The following is a 27,950-nucleotide window of genomic DNA, read 5'->3' as shown; positions in this document are numbered from 1 at the left end:
AGGAAGCTTACCTGCATATCCCAATAAGGGAATCTTGCAGGAAATACCTATGCTTCAGGGCAGGCTCCATACACTATCAGTTCTCTACATTTCCCTTTGGCTTATCTACTGCGCCCAGGGTATTCACAAAGTGTCTAGCTCTAGCCACTGCATTTTGCAGGCAGAGAAATATTCAAATTTTACCCATACTTGGACGATTGTCTGATTCAGGCAGGAAGCCAGGACTTGCTATTACAACACCTGGCATTCATAAAGAAACTTCTAACCTCACTGGGGTACACCATTAACGAAAAGAAATCTCACCTAGTACCCTGCCAACAGATTGTATTCCTGGGAGCAAACTTGAACACAACTTCCCAGATGGCATTCCTCACTCCAGAGAAACACGTTTATTTGACAACCTACTTCAAACTATTGGCCACAAAACCCCAGCTATCTGCAAGGAAAATACTGCAAGCCCTGGGGTTCATGGCCTCTTGCATTCTTCTAATTGCATATGCAAGACTGCATATGAGGAGACTCCAATGGTATCTAAAAAGCCTATAAAAAGCCTATGGTGTCAACATTCTCAGGACCTGGAAACGATTTCTATCATTCCTTGTATCAAAACAGAGTTCCTTTGGTGGGCAGAGGCCTGCCACCACAGCAAGGGACTTTTTTCACTCTACCCCCTGCTGCCCAAGCCCTAACAACAGACGCATCAGACTGTGCATGGGGGAGCTCACATGGCAGGGCAGTGCATTCAGGGCAAATGGAACCCGAGACAGATGCACCTGCATATCAATCAAAAAGAAATGTTAGCTGTACAGAATGCTCTGACAGCCTTCAAAGACCATATTCTTCCAGGACAACTATTGGTAAAGACAGACAACACCACAGTTATGTGGTACATAAACAAGCAGGGGGGAACCCACTCATACCCTCTCTGCAGACTAACCATGGCTCTGTGGAACACAGCCTTGAGCTACCAAGTACACCTACAAGCTCAATTCCTGCCAGGCAAACTAAATTCACTGGCAGACGACTTAAGCAGAAATCTCATGGACCCACATGAATGGAAACTAGAACCCAAAATATTCAAACTCTTGAGGAGCAAATGGGGGACTCCAGAGGTAGACCTGTTTGCCTCCCCCCAGAACTATGAATTGAACAAATTCTGCACAAGAACTCCCCACAGCTTGGAAAGTGGATGCCGTGTCCTTTACCTGGGAAAGCCTCTTGGTTTATGCCTTTCCCCCTCTGCCTCTCCTCTCGAAGGTTCTACTAACGATCAAACAGGACAAGCCAAGGACAATACTGATTGCACCAGACTGGCCACGCCAGTATTGGTATCCCCTCTTGCGCAGTATGACACTGCTGTAACCATGGCACCTGCCTCAGATCCCTTCCCTACCGTCCCAGCAGACAGACCAGATTCTGCATCCTCAGCTTCAAACCCTGAACCTTGCAGCCTGGCTAATTCCTTGAGCTCTCCTCTAGCATCCCTCAGTAAGCAAGTGCTGGATGTCATTCTGGAGGCAAGGAGGCCTAGTACTAGAAAATCCTATGCTGAAAAGTGGAAAAGATACTGTTCCTGGAGCCAGGCTCAGGTGATGGGCACAACAGTGCTCAGTTTACCTCATATTCTACAGTACTTAACAGAAATGAGCCAGCTGCAACAGCAGAGTTGAAATTCCTTTCTTGGACAACGGCCTTCCTTCTAGCCATCACTTCAGCAAGAAGAGTGTCTGAATTACAGGCCCTCATGGCAATGGAACCCTTCAATGTTAGGTAGTCCAATCTCACCTTCATTTTTACACATGGGTTCGGAGCCAATCCTCGGCTCCAACTCGGCCGATTTTCAAGCTCGAAGACTTCTGGTTGGCTCGTGGCTAAGCAGATATCCCATGGTGCACCAGTGCAATCCTCAGATCTCGTTTGCCACGTCAACAAGTTCGGATGTGCTTCTCTTTGCTCTGGCTAAGTTTTTGCAAATTTTTATTATTATAGTATCTTTTGCACAGTTATTGAATATATACATTATAGGACTTTATCTTTATTGTCTTGTTGTTGTGTGACCTTATTAGTGGTATCCTGTGTACCAGTAGTTAGGCACAATTGCGCTTTACCTAAACCGTTAGTTTTGGCGGTTTCGCCTTTTTTCCTGTTATTTACAGTTAGGATTTACCTAAATTGCCTTGTGGCTTTGTGTGACTAGTATAGTAGTCTCCTGTTTTTCAGTAGTTAGACACACTTGCTTTTTTCTTGTCTAGAGAATTAGTTTGGCGAGTTTGACGTTTTTTAATCAGTAGGGGCTCCTATTGATTATTTCCTGTCAAGCGATTATTGTTGACTGGTGGTCTTTAGCGGGGACCCGCTAAAGTCTTAATTTCTTACAATTGTTAATTTGCTACCCTTGAGCATGTGTGTGTTGTGGCTTCTTGGTCTGTTTGAATTAGAAGACTCGGTTCTTCACAGGGCTAGGCCTGTTTAACTTAGAGGACCTAGTCCTCGTGTTGCTTCCACTGTATTTTATTTAAAATATTCTCCTGTGTGACTGAATCTGTCTATTGTTTAGTGGAAAATCTAGGTTTCTATCTTACACCAGGCTAGGCCCGTTTAACTTAGAGGACCTAGTCCTCGTGTAATTCGTCTGCAGAGCTAGACCCATTTTAGTTAGATGACCTAGTCCTCAGTCATTTTCTTTCTCTTTCTTTTCCCTCTGACTGCTTGTGGGTTGCAATGTCTAAGGATAGCAAGGAGCACAAACCCTCTGGGTTTAAAAAATGTATGAAGTGCTCCCAGAAAATGTCATTGACCGATGGCCACAGTAGCTGTGTCTACTGTTTGGGAGCCATCCTTTTGCAAGAATCATGTTTGTTCTGTCATGCTTTCTCTCCTAGAGTGTTGCAGGAGAGAAAGAACAAACTGATACTCAGAGGTCTTCTGAAGCCAACCTTCGAAGAAGCTTTGTCTGGTTATTTGGCTTCTTCGTGTAAGTCAAGATCTGACTCAAAATCTAAAGGTTCAAAAAGGCTTTCTCTGGCACCGGTTAGTGTTTTGGAGCCACCTGCCAAATTAATAAAACCTGCCTACTCGACTCCTCAGTCTGCAGAGCTGAAGGAGAGCACTGTGGTTTCGGAGTCGGTCACAAATACTTCGGTGTCGACTGCTGAATCCTTGCAAATAGTTCACTCTGCTTCTCGGAGCCGGTCTGTAGAGACCCTACCAGTCTCTTTGATGGTCAAATCTCCCGTGCCTGCTAGGTCGAGAACCCCAACCTTATCATCCAGGTCTTACAGGAGTCTTTCGGAAGAAGATGTGGAGAGAGTAGTACTGAGACTCTTCAAGTCGTCTGCCCTGCCTAAATTTTTGTTGGCTCCGACCCAATCGGCTCCGGAGCCACTCGAACCAGTCTTGTCTCCATCCGTGATTCCTCCTCAGAGCCATGTTGGTTTTTTGGAGCCGGAGTGCTTGTTACCAACGGAGGAACCCTCGGTTCCGGCTCCCCTTGCTGTTGCATTGGAGCCAAGTTCGGCTCTGACACGTTCGGCTCCGTCCGTCGTGTCCAGGGACCAAAGCTCTTCTGTCGGCGCCGAGGGGGAGGTTTTGAATCGATCTTTGTTAGTTCCTAGCCTTCCTCTTGGTGCGTCCGCCAGGGTGAGCTCGGACCCTGCATCTATCTCAGAGCCGATGGCTCCGGCTCTGGCTCCGGCAACGTTCTTTGTCTCTTTGGAGCGGGGACAGTCTTCAGAGCCAGAGATCTGCTTTTGAGGTGATGAGGAGTGTGCTGTCACAATCTACAAGCCCCTGCCAGTGGTACAAGCACTCTTCCCTCCAGGGCTCCCACTTCGGTCTCAGTCCCTACTCTCCTCTGGAGACAGCAGAGACCTACAGCCTCAGGAGCCACCAGCTGGTGGCCCCCACTCTTTCGGGGCATCCCCAGAAGGTCCTTTTGAGGAGCCCCCTTGGAAGAAAGTATGTAAGAGGAAGCATATTGAAGCAAATAGCCTTTCATCTGCACTTTTTATTGACTTATCTAAAGCCTTTGATATGGTGAACCACCAACTACTTCTGCATATTCTGACTTCTCTATCACTTGATACTCCTGCCATTACTTGGTTTAAATCTTACCTTGATAACCGACAACAGGCAGTACTTTGGAAAAATTCATTATCTGATCATCTTCCCATCTCTCTTGGGGTGCCACAAGGCTCCATCTTAGGCCCACTACTTTTCTCAATCTTTATCAACAACCTACAACTAGATATACCAAATACAAACTGTATTCAATATGCAGATGATTCCACCATTATCTGTGCAGCTACCTCTCAAACTGAACTCCAGTCCCTGACCCAAAAAGCCTTTAACACCGTAGAACAATGGTTCTCACATCGCTGCCTACTACTTAACCCTAAGAAAACTAAACTGCTTCTCTTTGCACCAACACGAAGGCACATACCCTTACACTTCACTATCACATCCAATGACAATACCATCATTTCTCCAGATCCCACCACTAAACTACTAGGAATAACAATAGACAACAACCTACTCTACCATAAAATCAGTAAATAAAAAGATTGGAACACTCTACAGAATCAAACCCTTCCTCACTCCACTCGCAAGAACCACATTAGCTAGGACTCACCTTATCTCTACTTTGTTATATGCATCCCCCGTCTACACCAATCTATCCAAGAAGAACCTCAATAAGTTAGAAATATCTTACAACAATATTGCCAGATTTGCTATAGGAGCCCCTTTTAGAATGCATCACTGCCTAAATCTAAAACAACTAAATTGGCTAGAACTTCCTACTCAGCTAAAACTTCAACAACTCATTGTAGCCCACAAAACCCTGCACCAACCCCTTAAAACTCCAATACTCTCTTGCCTCATCAAACCTTATTTTAATCAAAAACAACTACGATCTTCAAACAAACTATTAATCAAAACTACCATAGCCAATAACTCTGCAGGTGACTGCCTGTTCTCAAACTATGTTGGAAACATATGGAACAAACTACCTTCAGATATCTCATCTCTGACTTCTCTCCCACTTTTCAAAAAGAATCTGAAACTGCATCTCAATATCAAATGGCTATGCCCTTGTAGTAACCCAGACTAATACTATTTTCTTCCTACCTTCTGCAGACTACATTTAAATAGGCTCCATCTGTTCTCCAACCTTGTTGGAATTTACAGCATATCTACCCGTTGATGACTCATCCTACACCTCTCCCTCACTTTTTGAACCAACTCCACAGTCTCAAGTAAATAGCCTATGCACCACACAGTACTTCTTTAAATAACCAATGTCCTTCTAACTCTACATGTGACTGCCTGATCCCTAACTCTTTTATAAACTGAACAAGACAAACTCCATCTTTCCATTTTTGTCCTCCTTCCCTTTTGTTCTCTCACACTTTCAGCTTTTCTTTCCTTATCCTTCCTCTTATATAGTTTATGCAATGATTTCTTTTTGTATTATATTACTGTTTTGTAATGCACATTGGAAAAAAAAAATTATTTTTTATTTGTTAATTACTAGTTATTTACTGTTGGTTTCATATTTTTTGTAAGATCTGCTAAAACCATGTAATCATTGGAGCTTTTCTCCCCGGGCCTCTACTGAAAATGGACATATATCCAGATAGACTAGGCCGGTCAACAAATGTAAAATAAATAAATAAATAATAAATAAATATTGACTCCCAGGATGAGTCTTTGACATTGTACACTGACCTCAATGAGTCGGAAGGGTCCCTAAGTCGTCCTCTTATGATGTCTCCTTTGTGGACATTCTAGAGAGCCTTAAACAGAGGTGCAACCCTTCTGATGAGGAGTCAGTGTACCTGAAGGCTTTCGGGTCTCAACCCTCTGCCTCTTGGGTGTCTCCACCTTTCGACGAGCTAATGGATCTGGTTAGTCAGAAGGTGTGGGATACTCCCAATGCCGTGGAGCTAGTACCTAGAAGACCAAATAAGTTCCTGTCTGCCCCTCCTGGAAAAGAATTCTTGTCTAAGGGCATTCCCATAGATCGGAAGAAAAAAAATGGCAACAGCACGTGGGGCAAATGCACGGCTCCCCAATCACGAAATGTACAACAAAAAACACACAGAGCCAGCATACAGTGTCCAAATGAAATTGTAATGAATATTAAATCATTACAAAAAAGAAACAGATGTTTCTTTTTTGTAATGATTTAATATTCATTACAATTTCATTTGGACACTGTATGCTGGCTCTGTGTGTTTTTTGTTGTACATTCCCATAGATGCCATGGTGGTGGCGGCAGCCAAGAAGGAGGAGTTGGCAGAGACTTCTTCCTCTGTACATCCACCAAACAAGGAGTCTCGACAGATGGACAGATTTGGGAAGCACGTATTTAGTTCAACGGCCTTTACACTTCGATTCCTGAACTATCTTACCCATTTCACGAGGTTGCAGAGGGATCTCCTCAAGGAGTTAGGAGATTCCATGCAAGGTGCTTGTCCTGAGGGAGCCCCGGATAGGATCTCTGCTCAGTTGTCCACCCTAAATTCCATAGTTAACTCCTCCATGTGGCTCGTATCTCATGCAGCTGATGGAGCGAGCAGAGCAGCGGGTTCAGGAGTTGCCCTTAGGCGCGCCGCTCCTGGATGCGCTTGTGTAATTTTGCAGAGCCGTTTAAGTCCACCTTCACCAACGCCCCATTTGATGGTTCCTCCTTGTTTGGTTCCAAGGTGAAAGATACACTCAATCGGTGTGAACAGGAAAGAAAGACTGTCTCTGCCATTGGAGTCCGTTTTACCGTCCCCCATCAACCATACCCCAGAGGTCAAAGGGGAGGTAAGATGTGGTTCAAAAAGTCCCAAAGGGCCTTTCCAGACACACAGAGTGAATCCTCCTTCAGAGACAGAGGAGGAGGAAATGGTAGACGTTGCCCTAGAGGCAGGGGCGGTCCGCAATATCAGCAAGGCCGTGGTTCCTTTCAAGGGCGGCCTTATCAGTGCTCCTGATGTGGGGCCCGACTGCGTTTCTCTGGGGCCATTCAGGGGTCGCATCTCTTTGTATCCAGAAGCCTGGCTAAATTTAACCCAAGACAAGTGGGTACAAAGAGTTGCTACCAGAGGGTGTATCATACCCTTTTCACCTTCCACCGTTTGTTCCCAAGAAGATCCCAGATGTTCCACCCAATCACAGGGATCAGGCAACTGTGGAGATCAACAAGTTGCTCTCAAAAAGAGTCATCCAGCCCGTGCCAGCAGACCAGATAGGATCCGGAACTTACTCCAGGTTTATTTAGTCCCAAAACGAACCGGAGACTGGCGGCCAATATTGGACCTCAGCAGATTAAACGAATCCATGAAAAAGGACAAGTTTCAGATGGTAACACTGCAGTCGATATGAAAGACTGTTGGATGTGCTCTCTAGATCTCCAAGACGCCTACTACCATATAAAAATGGACAAGGCATCAAGGAGGTATCTGCGCTTCCGTCTGGGAGCCAGACATTATCAGTTTCATGCTCTGCCCTTTGGTCTCACCAGAGCCCCCAGGGTGTTCACCAAGTGCATGGCAGTAGTGACAGCTCACCTGAGACGTCAGGGATTCCAGATGTTTCTGTATTTGGATGACTGGCTCCTGACTGCCCCCACCAGGCATCTACTTCTCCAAAACAGGAACATCACCATCCAGCTTTGTGCTCAGCTAGGGATCTCCATAAATTGGGAAAAATCTGCATTACTGCCCTCGCAATCTGTGATTTTTATAGGCGCAGAGGTAGACACAGTGGATATGACAGTTCGTCTTCCTGCCGAAAGAGCACAAAACCTCATCTCACAAGTTCAACAACTTCTCCCACTTCGGAAGGTCAAAGTGAAGTGGATTCTTCAACTTCTTGGAATGATGGCCTCAACCATTCTGTTAATACCTCTAGCCAGGTTGCATATGAGAATCCTTCAATGGCTCCTGTTCTCCCAGTGATCGTTCAAATATCTACCGCCGAATCATTCTGTTCTGCAGACAGAATCATGCAAAAAGGACCTTCATTGGTGGATAGCCCCCAACAGTTTGTTCACGGGAGCTCCCTTTGTCCCTGCCCAACCCGTTGCCACTGTGACCACGGATGCCTCCCAGGTCAGGTGGGGGGGCATTATCTGGGCAGGATGGTCCACGGCACATGGCAAGAACACAAGGCTCATCTGCATATCAGCATTCTGGAGATGAGAGCGGTGCTTCTGGCATTGAAAGCACTTCAGGACCTTCTTCCTCCAGGGATGATTGCGATACAATCGGACAACATGTCGGTTGTGTGGTATATCAACAAACAGGGCGGTACCAGATCTTACCCACTCTGTCGAGAGGCCATGCGAGTTTGGGAATGGGCGATTTCTTCCCAGCTCTTTCTGGTGGCAATGCACATTCTGGGGACAACCAACGTGATAGCCGACAAGCTGAGCTGGGCAATCCTGCTGCCCCATGAGTGGTCTCTGAAATGGGAAATAGTGGAACAGATTTTCCTAAAATGGGGATAACCTTGCTGCGACCTTTTTGCCAGTCCAGTCAATGCCAAGTGCAGCAGTTATTTTTCCCTAATTCCCCCTCCGGGGGAAGCACCCAGAGAGCTCTGGTACATGATTGGCTCACGGGACTTCTCTATGCCTTTCCTCATTTTCCTCTTATCCCCAAAGTGATACAGAAAGCTCACCGACTGGGAAGCAAGTTGATCCTCATTGCTCCTTACTGGCCTCATCAAGTCTGGTTTCCCTTCCTCGCGCCTCTTCTTCTGGATGATGCTTGGATCCTGGACCCAGTTCCAGATCTATTGACCCACATGTCGGGCTCGCTACACCTCTCTCTCCACACCCACAAATTGACAGCTTGGCTGCTCCAGTTCCATCTCTAGTCAGGCTTCATGATGTTTCATCATCAGTGTCCCATATTCTTTTATCCTCACACAAACCATCAACCAGAAGGCTATATGACAGTAAGTGGAAAAGGTTTTCTATTTGGGCACAGAAAATGAATGTGGATCCTTCTGCTCCCATTCCCGTAATTCTGGAATTCCTTTCAGAGCTTTTTCAGCAGGGATCTGCCACAGCCACCATCAAAGTACAATTGGCGGCTATTTCACGTTTTTATTTGGGATCTCCAAATGCTAACCTTATGTCGCATAAGTTATGTAAAATCTTCTTGAGATGAGCCACCTTTCTGAGACCACCTTTACAGGAACCTGTGGCTTCTTGGGACTTAAATTTTGTGTTGTCCAAACTAACATCCCCTCCTTTTGAACCGTCTCATTCAGCTTCCTTAAAGTACTTGTCTTGGAAGACTGTGTTTTTGGTAGCTATTACATCAGCCAGACGTGTTTCTGAGCTACATGCCCTGTCTATTAAACCACCGTATTTAGCTTTTCATAAAGACAGGATTTCTTTACGTACCAATCCTTCATTTGTCCCCAAAGTTTGTTCTTCTGCCACATTGAACCAGTCCATTGAACTCCCAGTCTTCTTTCCCAATCATAGCAATGCAGTGGAATACCGTTTTCACCAGTTAGATGTTCAGACAGCTGCGTTTCTATTTGCAACGGACCAAAGAATTTCAGAAGTCAGACCAGTTGTTCATTTCCTTTTCTGATTCCAGATTGGGTTTGCAGTTTTTAAGGTGACATTGTCTAACTGGATTTCGAGTTGCATAGCTTTCATCTACAGCTTGGAGGGCAGACGCTTACCCCACAGGATCAAGGCTCACTCTACCAGGTCTCTGTCTACCTCTGCAGCCTTCCAAGCTAGGGTACCAATTGATCATATCTGTACAGCAGCTACGTGGGCTACCACTCACACCTTTATTACTCATTATAAGTTGGATTTGGCTTCTAGGGGTAGAGCATAGAGCATCCTTTGGCTCCATGGTGCTCAGGAGTATCTTCCAGTGAGTCACCCAAGAATAAGGCGCTAGGGACGCTGTCCCATATGTAAAAATGAAGGTGAGATTGGACTACCTAACATAAAGAAGTTATGTACTCACCATAACATTCCATGTTGGTAGTCCATCTCACCCTTCATTTTTACCAACCCTCCCTCCTGCCCCCATCCTGGAAGATCTGGAGGTAATTTTATAAATTTCTTGGTTGGCGACCCTTTAGTATTGGTTTGTTGGTTAAGGGTTTCTTTCTATCTCTTTCTATCGCTAGTGAGCAGCAAACAAGATCTGGGAATTGCACTGGTGCACCATGGGATACCTGCTTAGCCATGAGCCAACCAGAAGTCTTCGGGCTTGAAAATTGGCCGAGTCGGAGCCGAGGATTGGCTCCGAACCCATATATAAAAATGAAGGGTGAGATGGACTACCAACATGGAACATTATGGTGAGTACATAACTTCTTTTTATCTTCCATGTGGACAGGGTTTCCCTCAGGACTAATCCTTCCTTTATGCCCAAGGTGGTGTCTAGTGTGGCCCTAAATCAGTCCATTCATTTACCTACTTTTTTCTCTAGTCCACAAAACAAAGGGGAACGAATACTGCACTGTCTGGATGTGCACAGACAACTTAGATTTTATTTGGACAGGACTAAGCCTCTCAGAAAATCTGCACAGCTGCGAGTTGGCTTTGCTGCAGGGGCAGAGGGGAAAGCCATTTCAAAGCAAACCATTTCCAAATGGATAGCCCATTGCAATCATTTCTGCTACAAGCACCATAGAAAACTTACCCCAGTGGGGATAAGATCACATTCCACCAGGGCTGCATCTACTTCTACGGCTTTTCTCAGAGGAGACCCTACCAGGGACATCCTAGAAGCTGCTACCTGGACCTCTGTACATACCTTCACCAAGTATTGCCACATGCCTATCTTTTCTAAATCCAGAGCTGGATTTGCCGATGCAGTCTTGCAGGGCTGAATAGCTGGACCTAGTACTCATTAACTTCCTCCTCCCTTCCTTAGCTTTGGGAATCAACCCAAATGTGATGACTGCAACAGTGAAACATGAAGAACATAGTACAGTTGTGTACACTTACCATAAATATAGATGTTCGAGTGTATTCACTGTTGCAGTCCTGGTTACCCTCCCTCTAGCCCCCTGACTTCTCTTGGCACTACCTTTCCTTCTTGTTTGGTATATTTATTTTTCTGGTGTATTTGCTTTTTTGATGGGGGTGTACCATACCACATAATTGCTTCCTATTGTGGGGGCACCTGACATCTGGGGCAAGAAAAACTGATGTAATGGTGTCGGCTGCATGTTTTATACCCCCTGACGACCTGACATCATGGAAGAAGAGACAGCATCCGAAGCAGAAATCTGAAGACTCTGGTATTCAGGCTGGCTGAGGGCTACCTGCAGGCAGATAATCCAGATGTGATGACTGCAGCAGTGAATACACTCGAACATCTACATTTATGGTAAGTGTACACACCTGTACTTTTTGCCTGCTCTGCTACTTTATGACTCTTTGCTATATGTACAATTCTTAAATAACTTCTATTTTTACTAACTTAGCATTTATGTTAACTGGTAAAGCAAACATATTTGTAATGTGTATTCCCAGTCATGTTTTTATTCTGATGTAATGTGTGTTTTTCTTCATCATGTTTATTCTGCCGTATTCTTTTGATTTTAGTTGGAGCTCTTCTCCTCAGGTCTCCGCTGAAAATGGGCTCTTGGGCCAGTTGGACATTACCCGGTAAACAAATGTAAAATAAATGAATACTTCATGTGTGGGTACATGTATATCATCCCTTACTGAAAGGTATAACAAAAGCTTTTGGACACTTCCTATGTAACTGTTTAAAAACATTTGGGTGCTGGAACTAATTAAGGAAGAGTGTTGTGGATCTGTGACCCATTATGAAAGTCCACTGTAACTGTATTTTGAGGGCCAACCAACACACCGAGTTATCAAAACAGAAAAAAAAAGAGAGAGACCAAGCAGATGAATACCACTTTCTTTTATAAACATGTCTAACATTGGAGTGGTACCAAAAAGAACAGTATTGTTTGAAAATATTCCTGTTGTGTGAGCAGGTGCTGTCTCCATTACATCAAGAGCATCTCTGGAAAATAGAGATTTAACAAGATCTAGTAATTGCAGATATCCTTAGCTTATGTGATACCTTCGTGTTGCACTTGTCAGGTTGATTATCAGGCATCTGTCTCCAAGTGAAACTAGAATACTGTCTAGCTGCACAGTAGGATTATTCATACCCCGAGTAATTTTTTGGGAATAAGCAGATTCATCAGAGGGTATGATTATATGCTAAGCATAGCTAGTCTGTATGTTCAGTAGGTTACTTCTGAAGAGTGTTACAAACAAGTACAGATTGATTCATTTACCAGTGTGTCTTGATCTCTAATTTTAAACTTGTGCTTTCTTGATCAGAAGGAAGACAGGCTTGCTCGTCTGGAAAAAGCTATCAATCCTCTCCTAGATGATGATGATCAGGTTGCTTTCTCATTCATTCTGGATAATATAGTGACACAGAAGATGATGGCTGTACCTGAAGTAAGTGCATTCATTTTTTGTATTGAATTTTAAGTTAATTAAAGGGGAGCTCTGATTTGCATCTTCTACAATGTGTGTGTGTGTGTGTGTGTGTGTGTGTGTGTGTGTGTGTGTGTGTGTGTGTGTGTGTGTGTGTGTGTCTATTAAAATATAGCAAGCTTGGTTTGTACTGAGTTATTGCTTCTTATTTGTTGAAGGGGGTTGATCATTTATTTCTGTGTTTGGGTGAGTAGTCTCTGTTTCTGGTATTTATTTGTGGTCAGTGGTCAACTATTCTGGATGGGGTCTGTCTTGGTGTGTGAATTTACTTTGAATAAGCAGATTATTTGTATATTTATAGTAAATGCAGTAGAGGGGATGTTCTCAGAATTCACATGCTGTTATAAAATCCCTCAGTCATTCACTTCCATGCTTCTCAGTTTTGCCAAAACTGTGTTGGTCTTTAATTTCCTTGTTTACAGCAGAACATCCAAATCCATTTCTAAATAGATAATGCCTGTTCCTGTTCAATGACATTCTGTTTTTTTTTTTTTTTGGGGGGGGGGGTAGCATTGCCTGCACTTGCTTCACATGCACATCAGTAAAGGAAGGTTGTGTGGCTGGTGTTTTAGCTGAGCTGCATACATTTACCAAACCTTACATTTTGAACCACTCAGACCAATGTCAGAACTACCTTTGTGAAGAATGCATCACCATTCATTAAAAAACCCAAAGGGATGTCTAGAAAGAATATTTTAGACATGCTGACTGAGACTGTTTAAATACCCTTTGCTACATAAGAGTGCAACCATAACCCCAGATCTTTGACAGCACATCACCTGGGATAAAGACACTTGGTTAAATGCCAGATTTTTTTAAATCCCTGAAACCTTAGTAATATTAATAACCAACTTGTGGGTAAAAGCACATTGGGACAGTAATAAGAAGCCCTTTACATCGACCCACGTCAAGTGGCTAGATTTTAAAGTTCATTTTGGTAGATCTGCTATTCCCCAACTTCAGGAAAATGGCATTCAGTTGCCTTTTCTCATCACTTTAGTTAGCATGTTTGCCTTTCCATTCTTCTTGTCTGCGGAGGGTTGTAAGATGACAAGCATTTCTTGCATTTGTTGGCCTTTCTCAGTTCATTGGCGGAACTCAAGAGGAAACCGAGTAGTGTTTCATAAAGTGCTTTTTCAATGACGAGGGACTGTTACATTAAGTTTCTTGTGAACTGTTTCAGGAGTTTACATTCCTGAAGAATGCTCTGAGTATTTAGAATCTGTTGCTGTCAGATAGCTGTCATTTATAACAACCTTTATCTTTTCTGCAAAAGTGTGTAGGCAGAGGAGGAGGAGTGTTTACTAAGAGAGTTGCCTACATTGAGCTGCTTGTGAATGCTGCTTGAAGAGTGCCTGCTGCTTGAAGGATGCCAATTATTTCATTAAGTAATGAATTAGTTAATTATGGTAGTCAAGTGTTTGATTTTTAATAGAGGCCTTGGAGAACTGTCTGGTTAATAAATTTTCTCTGAGCTATACAGTATGCAAACTGAGACTGAATTTCAATCTTCTGCACTAAACGTAAGAACAGAATGAATGGTTAAGAGCTGTTGTCCAAGATTTGAAATTGCAGTACCAAAATTGGGTCTGGTGAGTTACTAGTTCTACATGTATTTCCTCTGGCAAACACAGAAAGATTCTTATTGGAAGAATTAGATCTAACTTCTGAAGCCTTCTGTAGTGGTTAACACTTGGGAATTCTTCTGTTGGTTTCCACTTTTTAGCATAGTTCAGAATTTTCTTTTATTCTTGTACTTGGGAACATGCATAAGATGGTGTCATGCATCAAGCTTGTAAAGGTTTATTCAGCCCCTGCACCAACTCAATTCAGCACACAATTCACCTTTCGTCCTTTGCTGTTTGCACAGTTTAGAATGTTTGTTGTGTAAACACTCCCCATTAATTAAAGTGCCAAAACATTATAAAAACAGTTTCATTTAACAAACCCATATTGACACTACTTTCATTGCCTAGTGAAGGAGGATAGCATGAAGTATTACCCCAAGTGTCAGCACTTCAGTGAGGCACCAACAGAAGGTAAACAGTGAAGCTTGAGAACTACATTAGCTATGTGTTGATGGCTCCATGGGAATACCCAGTTAAGAGACTGCAGGAGGGGCTCCTGTGCAATTGTGGATTGGTGCCTGGCTAAAAGGGAAAAGATCAGAGGCTGAATAGCACATTTTCCAGGAAGTTGAAATATAATTTTTTTTTTTTTTTGTAATTTTCTAATTTATCTTAATAACCATACTGATATGTCTCAAACTTTGTCATAATTTGGACCCACATGACCAAAGCTAAGTGCAATATATGTGGCCATTTTCGAGTAGCTAAACAGACATTTTTTGTGTGGAAAACACAAATCGCCAGAAAAAGATCCACACAGACGTTGGTTAACATGCAGACTCAATGCAGACAGTGACTAGAGGTTAAAGACTGAACCCTTGGCCAGGGAGATGGAAGGCAGACATTTTAACCACTGAGCCAACGTTCTGCTCAAGTTCAACCATGATGTGGGTTCATTTTCCTCATAAGACATGATTTATTTTATTAACTGGCAAAGAGCTGGGCTTGCATATGTCATTAGATGATGATGAGGAATGCACAAAGTGCACCATAAATAGTTATCAAAGGGACCTACTCGTCCATGGTTGAATAATCAGAACATGACTGAACACGTGGAGCAGTCTCTCATGTGCCACCTCACCCTGGCTAAAGCTTAATATTAGCTCTCACAGTCAAGGAGTCTTCTTCATAGGTCTTCTCCCAACGCATGCTATGGTTAAAGATACACTTATCAGTCCTGCAACATTTGAGACTGTTGCATGCCCCAGCCATTAGATGTATGTGGAACGTATGATGTTTTCTAAAACTTTATGTGAAGACTGGTAGAGAAGGGTGAAGGCTGCCAGCCTAGTCAAATAGAATCTAATACATAATTCTTTCATTTGTAAATGTAAATGTAAACTACAGGCTTGTTGTTTTAAATGTAAGGAAATGCTGTTACAAAAATGTGGCAACAATGCTCTCTACTGACCCAGTAAAAGCATGTGGTGACCCTTTCTAGGGAACAGTGGTGCCGATTAGTCTAGATGAAGAAATTATTTCTATTGTTTTAACCAAGAGTTAAATTGCTAGACTTAAACATGCAAATGTATTTTTATTGCTCTGTTCCTGACCAGCTGCAAGATAACAAAAGGGAGTTCTTAAGAATGTAAATGTAGTTAATGTGTCAGCCTGGGAACCCCAGGAAGTGTAACAAGATGATGCAATGTTTTATCAGAACTGTAATAGCAATTTGAACAGTGAGAACCAGAGATTATTAAGCATTTTTGTCTGACTATCTTAACTCAGCACTGCCTTGCTCTATGTAAGTAAGTTACTTTAGAAGTATGTTTTCTTGTAAAAATAGCTAGGACTATAAAGATTAGGCTAAGTGTTTTTCTGTTATGTCAGAACTGTACTAAGGAATTATTTTAAGTTTCTGTGTGATCTCTGAACTCTTGAATAGCACTGTGGTGTAGTAGTATTGTCTTGTGTTTTAATTATTTATTATTAAATATTTTAAAAAAAACTTTTATCTTTGGCTAGTTTGTGTAGGGATAAGTTAAGCTCTAGAGTAAATTGCATATTTATAGAGTTTATTGTACAAGGCCACTCTAATAATTCTTGACTAATTAGTCACACTTACCAATTGGATAATAATATTGCACAGTAATAATTGGACACCCTTTTAAGGGCCTTTGGGTAGCTGATAATTATTAGCTGGTGGTGGCAGTAATTACTACTGTATAGTCTGGGTAAAGGGGCACAGCTTGAGAATCTGTGTCAGCCTTTCCCAGGAGTGTCTGTGAAGTTGTATAAATACTTATCTCAAAGTGTGTGTGTGTGTGTGTGTGTGTGTGTGTGTGTGTGTGTGTGTGTGTGTGTGCGTGCGTGTATCAGCTACTTGAGCAGGGACGCGAAGCACTGATTGGACAGAGAGGGTATTGGAGGTTAGCTTACCAGTTAGGCTGAGATCTGGATCGTATAGCTGTGCCAGTGGGGCATCTTATTGGGGACCTGGAGAGCAAGGGAGCAACCAGCCCCAGACTGACTGTGATCTCTGTGTGCTCTTAAGGGAAATTGCACTTTGCTTTGTGTATTTGTTATCCTTTCCTCTTATATAAGACACCCTCTCTGGTGTTAGTGGTGAGGATTGAGGCTCCTTGATTGTTGAGCCAGGGTGCGGACGTCACACTTTATGTTATGGGTCCAGGAATATATCCTAGGGAAACACTGGATGTTATGTGATCCTATCTCGCCTACATTCTGACTGATGGGTTCGGAGCCGATCCTCGGCTCCGACTCGGCACGCTTATGCCAAAGAGCGAAGTCTCTTATTGGCTGAGCTTACTATATCCCAGGATGCACCACTACCAGTCCCCCAGATCTTGTTTGCCGCTAACAAGCAAAGACGTGGTCTCGAGCTGGCTGAGCTAAGTAGTGTTTTTCACTTACTTTTTCTGTCAGGGATTTCCTAATTCTTCAACAAAAAGCTGTTTTAACAGCTATCTCGTGTTTTTTGTGTATGAGTGGTTATTTTTTGTGAAAAATTTGTGTAGTGATTGCGTGTGTTTCTGAATAGAGGCCCCTTTTGAGTTCAAGGGCCTTTCCCTGTCAGTCAGTTGTCTTTCAAGTCCTTAGGGGTTCTTGGATCCCTTTAGTTAATTTTTCTGTTGTTGTGACAAAAAAAAAAAAAAAGAGAGAAAGAAAGTGTTAGTGAAAGTGAAAGTGATAGTTGGAGTTCACTAGATTTGTTGCTATAATGTCTCAGGCTCCTAGGCCTTCGGGCTTTAAGAAGTGCACTAAGTGCAGTTTTAAAATGTCAATCACAGATGACCACTCTCTCTGTGTGTATTGTTTGGGCGCCAAACATTTGCAGGAGTCCTGCAGCGTGTGTCACGCGTTTTCCTCGAGGGTCCTCCAAGAGAGGAAAAATAAACTTATTTTGAAAGGCCTTATTAAACCCTCATTTGAAGAGGCATTAGCTTCCTCTCCTTCTCCTGCTAAAAAGAAAAGGGCGTCGGCTCCGACCAGTCCGTCGGAACCGACCGCCAAAAGACATAGGCAGGCTTCTCCTTCGGCTCCACGGACTTCGGAGCCGAGGGCGGAACGGTCTGCCTCGATGCCTCCAGCCTCGACTCCTCTGGGTTCGGAGCTGACGGCTGGGGCATCGAGAGGTGGGTCACCTTCATCGGCTCCACTGATCTCGGAGCCGATGAAGGTTGTCCGCTCAGACACTTCCTCCTCGGCGCCGAAGCCCTCTTCGGCACCGATGGAATTTGGTTTGGACGTTCCTTCGGCGCCGATAATTGTCGAGTCGATTCGGAGCCGGTCCCCTAGTCCCTTGGAGCCGTTGGAGAGGCCTACTCGGACCCATTCAGTCTCTTCCAGGTCATCAAGGATGTCAGATTCGGACATAGACAGGGTGCTCCAAAGACTTTTCCAGTCCCCAGTCTTTCAGAAATTTGTTTCGGCTCCGACCCAATTGGCTTCGGAGCCGATAGCCCATTCCATTGCCATTCCTCCTCCGACCGCTTCGGCTCCGTCGGAGCAGGTGCTGATGGAGCCAGTGGAGATCCTAGGGTCGGCTCCGACCCTTACTCCAACCCCGGCCTTCGGGTCCGAGTTTAGCACACGGACTTCTTCGGCCGGACCCGGGGTGACGTTTGGGACCAATGCTGTCGGTTCCAAGCCTCCCTCTCGGTGCTGCGCGGGACTTCCGTCTGCTATCATGGCTCCGGAGACTGGACCCTCCCAGGATTCTAGGGGTCCGGCCTTCAGAGCTATGAGGAGTGCATTGGCCAAGTCTTCTTGACCATCTCTACGGCTTTACCGGCACCTTCCCTGGGCATGGAGACTGGGTCTTTGGCAGTTCCCCTGTGTCTAGGCAGCGGAGCCCGGGGCCTGAGGTTACCCCCACTGGGGTTCCCTCCTCCTGAGGGTCTTTGGAGTTGTCTTGGAGGAGCCCCAAGGAAGAGATCGTGCAAGAGGAAGCACGTGGACTCCCCGATGAGTCTCTTACATCGGACACTGATCTTGATGATGCGGAGGGGTCCCCAAAGTCGCCCTCGGATGATGTCTCATTTGCAGACATTCTAGAGATCCTCAAACAACGAGGCGGCTGGAATTCCAAACCCCCTCCGCTGATGAGTCGGTGTTCCTCAAGGCCTTGAGGCTCAGCCCTCCGCCTCCTGGGTGTCTCCGCCTTGACGAGCTCCTGGATTTGGTTTGTCGGAGGGCGTGGGAACATCCAGATACTGTGGAACCAGTGCCTTCGCCCTAACAAATTTTTGTCTGCCCCACCCGAGAAGGAGTTCTTAACAAAGGCGTGGCTGTAGATGCCATGGTGGTGGCATCTGCTACCCAGCAGGACGTGGCAGAGGCTTCAACGTCCGTCCATCCTCCTAATAAGGAGTCTAGGAGCATGGACCAGTACGAGAAGCGCACCCTGACTTCAGCGGCCTTTATTCTGAGGTCCCTGAATTATTTGGCACATTTCACCAGACTACAGAGGGATCTGGTCAAGGAGCTCTCAGACTCCCTCTCAGGTAACCTACCTGAGCAGCTAGCCCAGTCGGTTAGCTCTCAGTTGGCTATCCTTACCTCGATTTCTAACTCGTCCATGAGGCTCATTTCATATGCGGCCGAAGGGGCGGACAGAGCGGCAGGCACAGGCGTGGCTCTACGGAGACAAGCCTGGCTCCGTTTGTGTCATTTCGCGGAGGCCTTCAAGTCTTCCTTTGCCGACGCTCCCTTTGATGGGTCCTCTTTGTTTGGACCCAAGGTAAAAGACACTCTTACCCGCTGTGAGCAAGAGGGAAAGACTTTATCTGCCGTAGAGCACGTTATTCCACTCCCTTCGGCCTTATCCCAAGGCTAAAAGAGGAGGGAAGATGTGGTTCTGCAAATCACAGAAGTTCTTTCCTCAACAGCAGGAAGATTCCCCTTCCAGAGGCAGAGGACGGGGAAATTTTTCTGGGAGACGCCGTCCCAGAGGCGGCAGAGGCCCCCGCAACACTGGAGACCGCGAGTCCTTTCGTGGCTCTTCAGCCTCTCACACTCCATGAGGGATTGCCCGGCTGTGCTGCTCCGGAGCCAGTCGGGTGCCGTTTTGCCAAGCACCTAAAAGCCTGGGAGTCTATTACTCAGGACAGATGGGTGCTTCGGATTATTGCCGGAGGTTACACCATTCCCTTCACACACTCACCCCCACCGTCCAAAAAAAAAAATCCTGGACCCACCACCCAGTCAAAGGGAAATTGCAGCGGTAGAAGCTTCAAAGCTGCTAGAAAAGGAGTCATCCAACCGTCCCCACAGACCAGATCGGATCCGGAAATTACTCAAGGTTCTTTTTAGTGCCAAAAAAGACAGGGGACCTGAGACCCATTTTGGATCTCAGCAAACTAAACCAGTCCGTCATGAAGTCCAAATTCCGAATGGTCACTTTACAATCCATTCTCCCATTGTTGGAGAAAGATGTTTGGATGTGCTCCATAGATCTCAAGGACGCCTATTATCACATACCGATACATCAGGCGTCCAGGAGGTATCTGCGCTTCAGCCTGGGAGACAGTCATTTCCAATTTTGTGCACTGCCCTTTGGTCTCACCACAGCCCCAGGGTGTTCACCAAGTGTTTGGCAGTAGTGACTGCTCACCTGAGGAGTCTCGGATTCCAAGTGTTTCCCTATCTGGACGACTGGCTCCTGACTGCCACCACCAGGCATCTACTACTAGAGAACCTACAAGCCACCATCTCCCTGGGTGCTTCCCTGGGAATTACATTCAACTGGTCAAAGTCTGTCTTGCTGCCTTCTCAGCGCATAAGATTCATAGGAGCAGAGATAGACTCAAAATTAATGCAAATCTTCCTTCCTACCGAAAGGATACAAACATTACAAGATCAAGTCCGAGCCCTGCTTCTAAGATCCAAAGCCCCAGCCAGGATGGTCCTGCAACTTTTAGGTTCAATGTCTGCCACGGTTCTCCTAGTTCCTCTGGCAAGATTGCACATGAGGATTCTTCAGTGGCTGTTATCGACACAATGGTCTTTTCAGGATCTCCCCCTCAATCATCACATACTGATTACAGAAATGTGCAAACGGGACCTCCGCTGGTGGCTTCTGTCATCCAATCTGAATCAGGGAAGACCTTTTGTTATACCCCCTCCGGTGGCCACCTTGACAACAGATGCCTCCCAGACGGATGGGGGCATTGTCTGGGCAGGTCAGTTCAGGGTTCTTGGCTTCCAAACGAAACAGTTCTCCATATCAATGTGTTGGAAATGAGGGCTGTACTTCTGTCCCTACAAGCCCTCCACAAGTTTCTCCCTCAAGGCATTATCTCCATCCACACAGACAACATGTCGGTGGTCTGGTATCTAAACAAACAAGGAGGGACCAGATCTTACCCCCTTTGCAGAGAGGCCATGAGGGTGTGGGAATGGGCAGTGGCTACCAAGCGCTTTCTGGTAGCGACCCACATTCCAGGAAAATCCAATGTATTGGCAGACAGACTGAGCAGGACTATTCTCTCTCCTCACGAGTGGTCTCTGAACGAAACAGTAGCAGCTCAGATTTTCAAAAGATGGGGGATTCCGTGCTGCGACCTGTTTGCAACACCACAAAACACGAAGTGCAAAAGGTTCTTTTCCTTGACCCCGCGTCAAGGGGATGCAGCTACGGATGCTCTAGTCCAACCTTGGCCAACAGGACTGCTTTATGCTTTCCTCCGATTCCACTCCTCCCCAAAGTCATCCAGAAAGCTTCCCAATTGGGGTCCACAATGATTCTAATTGCTCATTGGCCTCGTCAGGTATGGTTCCCCTACCTACAGAAATATACTCTGGACGGTCCTTGGTTCTTGGATCTAACTCAGGACCTTCTGGTTCATCAGTCGGGACAACAGCACCAGTCCCTTCACACTTTGAAATTAACAGCTTGGCTCCTCCACTTCCGACCTTAGTCAGAAATCACACCTTGGACCCGGAAGTTATTCACATTTTATTTTCAGCCCACAAACCCACCACTAAGAAATTGTATCTCAGTAAGTGGAAGAGGTTTGCTATCTGGGCTCAACTCAGAGGCTTAGACCCTATTACTGCCCCGATACCAGAGGTCTTGAAATTTTTAACATCCTTGTTTAATCAAGGATCTTCAGTCTCTACTATTAAAGTCCAACTAGCAGCTATCTCCAAATTTCACGAATCCATAGACCCACCGTTGATGAGCAGTAGATTATGTAAAACATTCATGAAAGGTGCTGTACTTTTAAGACCCCCAGTTTTTCATCCTGTGCCTCCGTGGGATCTTGATTTGGTACTTCGTGCCTTAACATCTTCCCCCTTTGAACCAGCTGCTACATGTGAGTTGAAATATCTGTCTTGGAAAACTGCCTTCTTAATTGCAGTTACCTCTGCAAGAAGAGTTTCAGAACTTCAAGCCCTATCTATCAAACCACCGTACTTGATTTTTCACAAGGATAGAGTATCACTTAGACCTAACCCATCTTTTGTCCCAAAAGTTTGCTCTAATCTCTGTCTCCAACAATCTTTAGAGCTACCAGTTTTCTTTCCAAAATTTTCAAACAAAGCGGAATATACCTTCCATCGTTGGATGTTCACAGGCAATTACGCTTCTATCTAGATAGGACTCAGCAAATTCGAAAACAGATCAATTGTTTGTGTCCTTTTCAGATAATAAACTGGGTAAAACCATCACTAAAGCTACTATTGCCAAATGGATCAGAGATTGCATAACTCAAGCTTATTCCTCTTCAAATAAGCAACTTACAACATCTGTCAAAGCTCACTCTACTAGAGCTATGGCTACCTCTATTGCATTCCATTCCAAGCTCGCTATTTCTGAAATTTGTGCTGCGGCTACTTGGTCCAACCCGCACACTTTCATTTCCCACTATAAATTGGATGTGGCATCTAAAGGACGAGCATCATTTGGTTCCACGGTACTCAGGAGTGTTTTCCAGTGAGCCACCCAGGATTTAGGTGCTAGGGACGCTGTCCCATCAGTCAGAATGTAGGCGAGATAGGATCACATAACATCTTTTAGTTATGTACTCACCATAACTTCAGATGTTTGGGATCCATCTCGCCTACATTCCTAATACCCACCCTCCTTCCCCCGCCTTGGAGATCAGAAGAGATTGAACGGTTTGGGTTCTACTGTTTTTATCTTGTATCATCTGTCAATGTTATATAAGCAGTGCATGCGTGTGTGCATGTATGCGGACAAACTAGATCTGGGGGACTGGTAGTGGTGCATCCTGGGATATAGTAAGCTCAGCCAATAAGAGACTTCGCTCTTTGGCATAAGCGTGCCGAGTCGGAGCTGAGGATCGGCTCCGAACCCATCAGTCAGAATGTAGGCGAGATGGATCCCAAACATCTGAAGTTATGGTGAGTACATAACTAAAAGTTAATGCCAGCATCATGCTGCAAGCAGATCTCTTATAACAAGCTCTCTTTCCATTGTGTTGTCACCCTAACACCAGTGCCTCAACACAAGGTACGTGTCGAATGCTGATTGCATTGTGTCAAGTGAGTTCATATTGCCCTATTCTGTAGTTAGAATTATAGGAGGGTCTTCCTGTCTCACTTTCTTCTTTGGAATGAAACTTCAAAACTCCTGTGATATGATATGATATGATATGATATGGAGTTCCCTCCTTGATAAGTCTACAATTGAAATGTCCTTTCTTCCAGTCTCATTTTAGATGTTTTTCTTTATAGTTTGTGTGGTCAGGTAGAAGGAGTAAGCTTCCACTGCTGATGTAGGTTATGGTGTGAAGTTCAGCAATAAAAGAACATGCCTGTTTCCAGAGTCCACCAGTTTTCACTTCAAGGAATTTTCCATAATCTGGGATGTAACATCTGGACAGGCATTCAGAGCCAAACATCCGCTCCCCTTGGCCTGGATGATGACATCCTCATTTGAAATGTCCTCGTGTAGTTGTTATAAAGGTGACATCTGCCCGTGACTGTTCAGTTTTTTTTGCCACATTGCTGAATGTACAGTCATAGAAATTATAGAAGGTACAAGGCAAGTCGGCCATGTGGCCATTTATGCCATGCCAGTACTTGATGATCTGAAGTGGAAGTTTGTTCTGGAAAAGGGGTGGGCATTGCATGACAAACCTGTTTGTCCACCATGGTTTGTTTATTTGCTGATGTAGATCCTGATCTTTGCTACTAGTACTTGCTGAACTGTCTGATTTGTGGAGCTACAGGAGGTCTTGAACTGCTGGATCCCTAAATGCAAAAAGCAAGGCAACGGGTTGCCCCATAAGAAGTCTTTTAGGATACTGAATATAGGTCCAGAACTTCTAGTCTCTCCTGGTAACCCAGGTCTTTTATTCCCATGATCTTTTCAGTTAGGAAACTTGAGGAAGTGAGGGGGGGGGTCACTCCCAGTTATTTGAATTGCCTGGCAAGATGCATCTGAAATGAGGCATTGTATATGATAATAGGTCTAATCAGTGTGACATTTAGAGGACTAAGGACCTCCTTGGATCTAGAAGAGATATCCTTTGTGATCAGCTGCACCAAACAGAATGCTTTCTTAACCACAGTTACAACATGATGATCAAAGTGGAGGAAGATGTTCATCATTTGATCACTGTTCCAGAGATGAGATGGTTTCTGGGAAAATCTGTCATTTCTTTAGATTCATGGTTTTGTAAGTTCATAGCTAATTACTAGGTAAGCTTTCTGAGGTCATTCTAAATCTGGCAGTTTCCCTCCAAAGGTCATAGGATCATAGGAGGTTACTAGGCTATTGGCCCTAAGGCCTCTGCAAGCTTAACCATGTTATACCCTTTTGGAGCAAGATATATAGTCTATGTTTGCGTGTGAATCTAGATCAGCACCGGCTGCCCCTGTCTATGAGGTGAGAATCAAACACTTTACCTTGTGTCTGAGTGTCAAACACCTTAACCGTTATACCATCTCCCTGTGTCTTTTCTGATAAGACTCCAAGTCTGCTAAACTACAAATACTGGTGGCAATTCCATGCTAGTTATTTTCCCTTTAAACCTGGTGATTTTAAGCTCCCACCCTTACTGTAAATTGAGCTTCATAAGCTCCTTCCTTTCTACACTACTGTTAATATCTTGAATTATTTATTTGCCTTTCCTTGTGCTTATTTTGAAAAAGTGCATTCTGGCTCTCATTCTCTGTTCTACTGATTTTCTTGCTCTGAATTCATTATCTAGCTAGCTGTTGCATAAAGTAGTGCATTTTTTGCACTCTAGCAAGCACTTTTCTGTGTTTATTACATCAAGAGGTCAGTGGATTTTCCATCTAGTGGCACTGGGTGGTAGCCTGGTCTGTTTAGGTTGGGGAAACCCACTTGAGATTTCTGCATGTAGTTTTATTGACTGGAGGCCTTATTAATCAGCTTATCATGTTTAGCACCTTCATAAATTCCATATAATTGACTGGCTGTTTGCTCATTTCTACAAAGTGAAGTACTTTTTTGAATAATTACAGTTTTATAAGCTGTTTAAAGTACACTGTTGTATCTTTAAGTTTGCTTGTGGTAGCATTTCACTCTCCTTTGCTGTGCTTTTATATTTGGAGGACTAGCATTATTTATCTAGTGGCAGTAGTTGTTTACCTAGTCTATCTGAGCTGGGAAGCACACAAAAGAACTGGAAGTATTGTCACTGTATTGGTCAGAGGGCTCACTTTGTTTTCTGTCTTTCTAATGCTGATGTAAATTCAGCATATTTGCATGGAACTGTTCACAGTGCCAGTACCCTGTACAGATGCAAGCATCTGGAAACACTGCATCTGATGTCAGTTTTCATTCCATCCTCGACTGATGGGTTCGGATCCGAGGGGTTGGATCAGATGCTGCTACAGTAAAAGCTCTTTCCAACTCAGAAACCCCACCACTCGCAACCCCACCATGCCCCAAGATTCTCGCTACACCTTTCTAAATATACTGGAAAATATTAAGATACAACCAAACACCCTAATACCGGGTGACTTCAACTACCCTGCCATTAACTGGGAAAACTACTCTTGTACCAACACCTTTGCCCATCGGTTCTTGGAATTCATAAATTGCAATGCCCTGGATCAACTAATCCATTGTCCCACCAGGGGCTCCAATATCCTAGACCTGGTCATTACCAACATGGGAAATCAATGCTCCACACCTATGGTCACCCCCTTGTTGGTCAGGTCAGACCATAAGCCAATCACCTTTAACATCCACATCCCACCCCCACCCCCCAGTAAGGAAATCTCCATAAAAAAATTCTCCATAGCCAACTTCATGCTACTCAAGTCAGAAGTGACAAACTTCATGACACCCATGCAGATGGGAACTGAAAGTTCAACTGATGAGTCCTACACTAAGGCACTGTATGAGCACATCCACTTATGCATGAATCGTGCCATCCCAAATAGAACCAAGATGCTCTCCTCCAAAAAATGAAGCCAATCTGGTGGTCCCCTCCCATAAACAACCTTTAAAACAAAAGGAAGAAACTGTTGCAGAAGAGAGGAAAATCCCACAATGCAAAAAACTCCCTTACCAGCCCCAGTAAGAAGCTGTGATCCCTCATAAAATCCTCCAAAGCTAGTTACGAAAATAAAATTGCCAAAGATTCGAAAGACAACCACAAGGCATTCTGTAACTATGTCAAGAATCTAAATGGCAATGCTCAGATCTGCTCTGAGCTACAACAGAATGGTATTAAATATACTGATCCCAAGGATATTGCAATATCCTGGCAGATCGATTCAGTGCCAACTTCACCCCCCTCTCACCCCCCCTAAATGGCCCATCTCAATACCGGAAGATTGCCAAATTCCAGTAATAACGGCCACACAGCTAAAAAACGCACTCTCCAAAGCTGAGAATACAGCATCCATGGGACTAGATGACATCTTGGGCTGTGTACTACATGAACTAAAAAATTAATTGGCACCTCACCTAAGTGTCATGTTTAATCATAGCCTCACCTCAGGCTTCATGCCCACTGAGTGGCGCACAGCTACAATTATCCCACTTCACAAGGGGGGATGGGGAACTACCACCCCATCAGTCTGACGAGCCTGATCTGCAAGGCCATGGAACATATTATCATGGAACTTATTAACAAAGACACTGGCAACCTTCAAACACTGGACCCCACCCAGTTTGAGTTTGTGAAGTGCCGATCTTGTCTCCTGAACCTGATTGACTTATTTGAATCAGTCTCCAGAGCCGTGGACGAGGGTAAGGTGGTCCACACAGCCTATCTGGACCTCGCCAAGGCCTTTGACACCATCCCCCACTCTGGAATCATAGATAAACTTACTAAGCTGGGCATTAATCCCTACATCACTCGATGGATTGCCAACTGGCTTACTGACAGAACCCAGACTGTAAAAGTAGCTGACTCCAAATCCAGCTCCAGACAAGTGACAAGTGGAGTACCTCAGGGTTCAGTCTTGTGACCACTCTTGTTTGACATCTACTTCTCTGAAGTACAGGCCAATACTAAGTGACTCTGGCTAACAAAGTTCGCAGATGACTACAAACTGGGAGCCATTATTAAATCTCCAAATGAAGTGGATACTCTACAAAAGGGCCTTACAGAAACAGATGCTTGGTGCCTGAGCCATGGGCTCAAGCTCAGTGCCAAGAAATGTATAGTTATCCCCTTTGGGAAAAACATGTACCCATGAATTACCACATAGGTGGCAGTACACTAAACACCGAAAGTGTGATAAGAAACTTAGGGACACAGGTGGACAGTGGTCTCTCCTTTGATAACCACATCGCCACAACAGTCAGGAAATCCTTCTATGTGGCACACCTCATCACTAAGGGCCTTTCATCCAGAAAAAAGGAGGTCATTGTCCCATTGTACTCATCCCTCATTAGACCCATTATAGAGTACAATGCCCCATTTGGTATGTACCTCTCAAGACACCTGCAACAACTGGAAAGGCTGCAGAAATATCTCACTAAAAGAATCACAGGCCTAAAGCAGATGCCCTCTGCTGACCGCCTTAAAAAACTCCAGCTGTACTCTGTCGCATATTGTCTACTCAGAGGTGATCTCTGCTTAACATACAAGGCCATGCCAAACCCAGAGCTGTTGGACATGCTACACTTCAAGAAATCCCAATCCCTCAGAGCCACATGCTCCAGGGATCTAAACCTTGTCATCACAATAAACAAAACATGCTGGAGGGATAGGTTCCTGACATAGAGACTCCCCAGACTCTGGAATAGACTGCCCATACATGTCAAGCAGAGCGCCTCTTTGGCCCTCTTCAAAAGGAACCTTGACGATTGGATGGGAGAAAGGAAATTCACCCCAGGAATCACGTCAGACAGGGGTCCAGGAAGTAAATAGTGTGGGAAGAAATAGCTAGGG

The 27,950-nt window shown here is 44.6% G+C and overlaps 1 protein-coding gene across 1 annotated transcript in view; it reads left to right on the top strand.

Moving 5' to 3' along the window:
* TAF1 (TATA-box binding protein associated factor 1) overlaps positions 1–27,950 on the top strand; it is a 2,792,652-nt gene that overhangs the window by 2,230,789 nt on the left and 533,913 nt on the right. The window contains exon 32 of the mRNA XM_044057257.1: positions 12,347–12,469. Coding sequence (XP_043913192.1) covers positions 12,347–12,469 — 123 coding nt within the window. The remainder of the gene's footprint in view (positions 1–12,346; positions 12,470–27,950) is intronic.

This window comes from Protopterus annectens, chromosome 15.part0, assembly GCF_019279795.1.
Source record: "Protopterus annectens isolate FY-2018-M chromosome 15.part0, PAN1.0, whole genome shotgun sequence".
NCBI classification, from domain to species: domain Eukaryota; kingdom Metazoa; phylum Chordata; order Ceratodontiformes; family Protopteridae; genus Protopterus; species Protopterus annectens.
Note: the sequence above shows the minus strand (reverse complement) of the source record. Positions and strands in the feature narration are given on the sequence as shown.